Source organism: Asparagus officinalis, chromosome 10 (assembly GCF_001876935.1).
Source record: "Asparagus officinalis chromosome 10, Aspof.V1, whole genome shotgun sequence".
Classification (NCBI taxonomy): Eukaryota; Viridiplantae; Streptophyta; class Magnoliopsida; order Asparagales; family Asparagaceae; genus Asparagus; species Asparagus officinalis.
The window spans coordinates 57,036,319-57,042,913 of record NC_033803.1 but is presented as its reverse complement, the minus strand read 5'-3'; the positions used below and the strand labels follow the sequence as shown (position 1 = coordinate 57,042,913).

The following is a 6,595-nucleotide window of genomic DNA, read 5'->3' as shown; positions in this document are numbered from 1 at the left end:
GTCATTAAAGTGTAAACAAAGTCAAGCATGTTACTGATTAAACCGTCTTTTGTTTTCAATTGCGAAAAGATTGTTCGTAAATTTAATGATAAGAGGCTAGTATAACTCAATTCGATGATCCAAAAAAGCTCAATTTAAACTCTCTTGAATACACGCTAATCCTACCCACGTCTCACAACAAGGTGCTCATATACATTCTCTGAAATCACAAATATAATTGTATAACATACTTAATATTCATTGACGTGCTCATATATTCTTTGAAATGACCAACGTAACTTTTTTTGGCATTTTTTACTTTCTTTATTAATTGTAAATTATTACAAAATAGCTTTTTTCCTATATTAGTCCCTTAAATCTTTAGTATTTGGAAAAAAATAGTCCATCAAATCATTGAATTGCTAATGGGTCCTCTCATTATTTTAAGTTGTTTCAAAATTAGTTCATTAAATCATTAACTTTTGCTATTAGGTTCCCTAATTTTATAAGTTATTTCAAGTCAGCTCCTCCAATGAAGAGTAGCACAACATGATACATAAATTAGGGTAAATACCAATTTCATTAATTTGAGTAAAAAATCTCAAATATTAAAGATTTAAAAGACTAATATACAAATGTCATACCATTTCTTAAAGGTTTCAAGGAAAGGGACATGATAGTGTATGTGAATCAAATTAAGAAGGGTGGGCCCCACATTCTGGAAGTAATGTTTGCTTGGGTCAGTGTTTTTCTAAAAGTAAGAAAAAATTGTAATTAGACCCTATATTGAATGAAATATTATCTTAGTATAGTCGCTTTAACAATTGTAATATAACTTAAGCTTTAGGGGCATACATATATATTTCAAAAACGTGGCGGGTGGCTGCCCCAGCCCGCCCTCCTCTAAACTCTTCCCTGCAAGCAATAACAATATTGGGAGTAAGAGAAAGGCATTATCTTGTAAAGATTTCTGTTTGAATTGGTATATAGTAAGGGGTTTTTGTCCTTTTCCTATTTTGTTACTTGCCCCATCCATGCTATGCCTACGTACTATTTCTTTACACACTCTCTGTCATTCAACTCGGCAATATCAATTTTATTTTAATTTTGCTTTTTCTTTACAATAATTATGATAATTTAGTTGGATTAACTTTTCAAAAATTTGCATCAATTCATCTATCATCTATTAATTTAATTACCGAAGCATATTTAATGGTTGTTAAGTTACTTTCCGCATCAAACTCTGTAAATAATACTACGTACAGGACGAGCCCAGGAATGCTGTCATGAATGTGCAAATAAAGTCGATCATGTTGTCAACTAAACCGTCTTCCGTTTTCAATTGTGAAAGGATTGTTCATATATTTAATGATATGGAGGCTCTAGTATGACTCAATTCGACTATCCCAATAAGGAAAACTCAATTTAAACTCTCTGGGGTGCACCTTCGTCCTTCCCGCTTAGCACAACAAGGTGTTCATGCACATTCTTGGAATCACAAATAGAGCATATAACATACTTGATATTCATTGGGGCGCTCATATATTCTCTGAAATCGCTAATGTAACATTTTTGCTTTCTTTATTAATTTTAAATTATTATAAAATAGTTTTTTTACGATATTAGTCCCTTAATCTTTAGTATTTTAGGAAAACCAGTCCCTCAAATCATTGAATTGCTAATAGGCCCCCTCATTATTGTACATTGTTTCGAAGTTAGTTCAGCAAAATCATTAACTTTTGCTATCAGGTCCCGGAAGTTTATAAGTTATTTCAAGTCAATTCCTCCAATGAAGAGTAACACAACATGATACATAAATTGGAATACCTGATACCAACTTCATTAATTTGAGGGAAAATTATCAAATATTAAAGATTTAAGAGACTAATATGAAGGGGAAAAAATCCATTCTATTTCTTAGAGGTTTTATGGAAAGAGACATGATAGTATATGTGAATCAAATCAAGAAGGGTTGGCCCCACATTCTAGAAGCAATGTTTGCTTGGGTCAGTGTTTTATGTAGGTAAAACAAAATCACAGTTCGACCCTCAATTAGACCCCTAGAATAATATCTTAGTATAGCCAGTTTAACAATTCTTGTATAGCTTATGCACATATATATAAATTTCAAAATGGGGGGAGGGGGGCCTGGGGGCTGGGGCTGTGCGCCCCCTCTAAATTCGTCCCTGGTCGTGTGGTCCATGGGGCGCAGGTTTCAGGCCCTATCAGCATGATGCTGTCATATGTCCTACTATTTAAGGAACTGCAGTCTCGTTTGTTCCCGTCCATGCCCATGGCTGTGTCCATCCTTCTAAAATTGTGGTTGGCTGACAATATATAGTAGTCTAACTTACAGTTAATAATCATATTATATCTGTAGGCCAAAGAGGCTGGCAGCACACGCTTTTGCATGGGTGCTGCATGGAGAGACACAATTGGCAGAAAAACCAACTTCAAGCAGATTCTCGAATATGTCAAGGAAATAAGGTAATCTGAACATCTCTATCCTGCTCTTTTTGTAAGTGTCATGTGGGGCTTGAAACTGTTAAATTATTAAATCATACTTTATTTGGTTTGATTTTAAACTTCTTACAGCTTTCAATGTTTTGTATAGTACCTTTAGAACATTCTAAAATCCTCATCTTTGGTAATTCTGTATCTGGCCCATGTTCTGTTACTAAGAATACAGTCAGTACAGTTTTTGATGTATGCTTCTGAAAAATGTAGATCTCATAGGCTTGTGAAATCTGTGAAAGCAGTTCTTTAGACTTTTGGGGTATTTTCATGAAAGCCACCTTTTAAAATAGGATGGTTATATAAGAACTACCTTTGAATGTCAATTTATACAGAAACCACCTTCAGATGGGGTTTCTTTTTCAATCAACCACATTTTACCATTTTCTTTTCTATTTTTACCCTCAATCATAAGGATACCCTTACTAGTAACACTGATTTTACCCTTACTAATCACAAGTATTCTGATGATTAAGGGTATAAATGGAAAGCAAACTGGTCAAATGTAGTTGATTGAAAGGGAAACCCCATTTAACGGTGGACAGGTTTCTGTATAAATTAACATTTAAAAGTGATTCATGTATAACCACCCTACTTTAAAGGTAGTTTTAATGAAAAAAACCCTAGTCTTTTAGATCCATTTATTTGTCCTGAACCTAATCTTTTGGGTATCTTACTTGCGGTTGAATGCTAAGCATCTACATTTTGTGACATAACAATAGACTGAGTGGTCTGAAGCTGCACATCTTTTACTGTAGAACGACCATTCACATTTCTTGCACACTCAAATGAGCATAATCAAGCCATCTTATGAGGGAGCCTAGCTTCCTCTTTATTCGATTTTTACCTTGTCCAAACTTTCCGTCCTAAAAACTGAAGCGACTGAATTAGTTCATTCATCCTTTTATATGTTGTCCAGTGATCAGAGACGTAACTGACAATTAAGATTTTCATAATGGCATATTGCAGGGGAATGGGCATGGAGGTCTGTTGCACACTAGGAATGATAGAGAAGCAGCAAGCCATGGAACTTAAAGAGGCCGGCCTAACGGCATACAACCATAACCTTGATACTTCAAGAGAATATTACCCAAACATCATCACCACAAGATCTTATGATGAGAGACTGGAGACACTTCAACATGTACGTGATGCTGGAATCAGCGTCTGCTCAGGTAGTCCAGCTCTTGTTGTATTTGTATCTCACTCCTCTTATTTATCTTAGAAAATTTGATATGTCTGCAGTATTGCTACCAACAAGGTTACAGAATGTGCTAGGTGGCTTAGGCATCGGACCCGGCACCTAGAGCTTAGGCGCCTAATGTGGAGCCTAGCTGGGGCCTAGGCTTTTTGCTATTTTTTATTTTTTAATTATAATCAATGTTATCGAAAGCTCTAGGCACCGCTGGGTGCTAATTGCTAAACTGGCTCCAAGGAGGATATTTTTTTTTTTGTTTAAGTGGTGATGAATGAGGTTTAACTGAAGGTCGAAGCAGTTGCAGGAGGCGTTCCTAGTCAATGGAGGTGACCGGCGGAGTTCGGAGGAGGTTAGAGGACATGGAGGAAGCAATGGAGGAAATCAAGACCAAAAACTAAGCGGTGCAATCCGCGTAAGCGGTCTCCGCTCACCTAGGCGGGAGCTTTTTAAAACATTGACTACCAATATTAATGCTATTCATGTGGATGTGCATGTTCAATTGTAATCAATTACAATGACAACAGTCTTTGTTCATGTGGTTGCTCCAAAGGAACTTTAAATAAAAAAACAAAGAGTTTGCTGATACTAATGCATCACCGTTACAATTTACAGGAGGGATTATTGGTCTTGGAGAAGCAGAAGAGGATCGTGTTGGTTTGTTGCATACACTAGCCACTCTTCCCACTCATCCTGAGAGCGTACCTATCAATGCTTTGGTTGCTGTCAAGGGTACGCCTCTTCAAGATCAGAAGGTTTGTCCATGTCTTCGTTATGGTAGCATCTCTTTACTGTTTGGTACCGAGGTTATACAAATGCATGCCGTCTTTCTTTCTTTTCTAAAGAAAGGAATAAAAGTAAAGGATCTCATTATAAGAGATAATATTGTCGGTTCTCTGCCATCTGTTTGCTGTTTATGGCATCATGGTCATGATTTTCATGAGTCTTAATATTCATGGGCCTCATTGAACTATCTTGTGTAATGTACTTGAAGTGCTGTCATCATTATATTACAGAAATTTAAGCATGGCTTGAGAACTGAAGTACGATATCTGGATTTTGACCTTGGAAAAACACCATAACACCAACATCCCATATATCTAACTTTTTCTGGAGTAAGTTATCGACATGTTTTCTTTCTTCTTTTACCATTATGCCAATTCCTTCTGTATCTGCTGCCTCTTTCCGCTGCATTGTCAGTTTCTTATTAATCAATATTTTTCCTTCACAAATACGAACTCACATCACAAAGTTAGTCTTTGACCCAAATATTTACCAATAATACACTCCGAGTCAATTAACTTCATCCATTGTTGCAAATCCACCTATCATTTCTCGATACATATGTTTCCAACCTTTTTTATGGTCTTCCACACCTGCTAAATTTTTGTTTCCTCAGCCTGTGGAGATATGGGAAATGATCAGAATGATTGCTACAGCTCGCATTGTGATGCCAAAGGCAATGGTGAGACTATCAGCTGGCCGTGTAAAATTCTCAATGCCCGAGCAAGCACTGTGCTTTCTTGCTGGTGCAAATTCCATCTTCACTGGTGACAAGCTATTGACAACTCCGAATAATGACTATAATGCTGATCAACTGATGTTTAAGGTTCTCGGGCTCACTCCAAAAGCTCCTAGTTTCACTGAAGATTCATCAGAAGGCATTGAATCAGAAAGATGTGAAGAAGAAGCTGTCTCTAACATCGCTTGAGAGCGAAATTCATTCTTCATACGGCCTATTCTTTTATCAAAACAGGTCGACTAGGGTTTCAGCTATCTTTTATTTGTGGTGTACTTGAACTTGTTGTTATTTGGCAGTATCGTCTTGTATTCGTTTGATATATATATGTAGCTTATTGTCCATTGGTTCCGTTTAATGACTTGTCGATGGAATGTAACATGGTACATTCTATTTCTAATGGAGACGAAGAAAATAAGGACTGAATGGACTTTACCAGTTAAAAATCTCACAACTTGTAATTTCTTTTTGTTCTTTGATGGTCCACTATTGTGCTTTGACTAAACTTATGTCTTCCTTATCTTCAATATAATTTGTTTTCCTCGCATTTGAATCCAGTTTCCTATTATTGATTGCAATCTACCTTCCTGGAACTTGAATTTAAGGCTCTAAAGGATCTAAGCCTTGATCAAATAAAAAGTAATTAGTGATGCTTATGAATTTAAAAATAGTTACCATTGATAACTCTAAGATGTGTAGAATTTGCATGAGCAGTTAAAATCCTCTTATATGCAAACAGTAACCACAACTTTGAATCTGGGTTGGCATTAGAAATTTGTTTAGGTCGTAAATGAAAGAAACTTGGGAAAAGATTTTAATTTGGTTTGGTAAGCAAGCACGGAATAAATGAAGCTTGTAGCCGTAGTACTGACAAAAAAAATCAAAAGTCCAATACCTTGGGAGCCATATTGGAACCTCCCAACCATCCGGATCACCCACCGTTCTCGATATTATCTTAAGAAGCAATAAGTAATGACGTTTAGCAAAAAAAATTTATGCATGCTTATTGAAGGCTTTGGATCCTCTCCACTACGGAAAAAAGTAGTGGAGAGACCATTGCATTATCACAATCGTCGATTACCTAATATATAGTTATAATTTGTCTTTGAGTGCAAATTAAGTTGAGTGCAATACGTGGAGGTATGATGTGCGCTAAATTTAGAATGAATCTGAATCACTCATAAAATAATCAATGGCTAGTATAAAAAACAGTGGTCTCTCCACTACTTTTCTGTAGTAGAGAGGATCCAAATTATTTATTGAAACTATTTATGCTTTTAAGTTGTTGTTTTAGGAGCAACTTGAAGATGCTTTTAAAAGTAGCTTGCGTTTGTCTTTTAGTTTTCACACCATGTATATAGCCTCTAGCTTTGTTGATATTATCTTAT

The 6,595-nt window shown here is 36.0% G+C and overlaps 1 protein-coding gene across 1 annotated transcript in view; it reads left to right on the top strand.

Annotated features, from left to right (window-relative positions):
• LOC109825177 (biotin synthase) overlaps positions 1–5,681 on the top strand; it is a 14,064-nt gene extending 8,383 nt beyond the window's left edge. The window contains 4 exon segments of the mRNA XM_020391947.1: positions 2,360–2,466; positions 3,463–3,668; positions 4,304–4,443; positions 5,088–5,681. Of these exon segments, the coding sequence (XP_020247536.1) occupies positions 2,360–2,466; positions 3,463–3,668; positions 4,304–4,443; positions 5,088–5,399 (765 nt within the window). The 3' untranslated portion in view covers positions 5,400–5,681.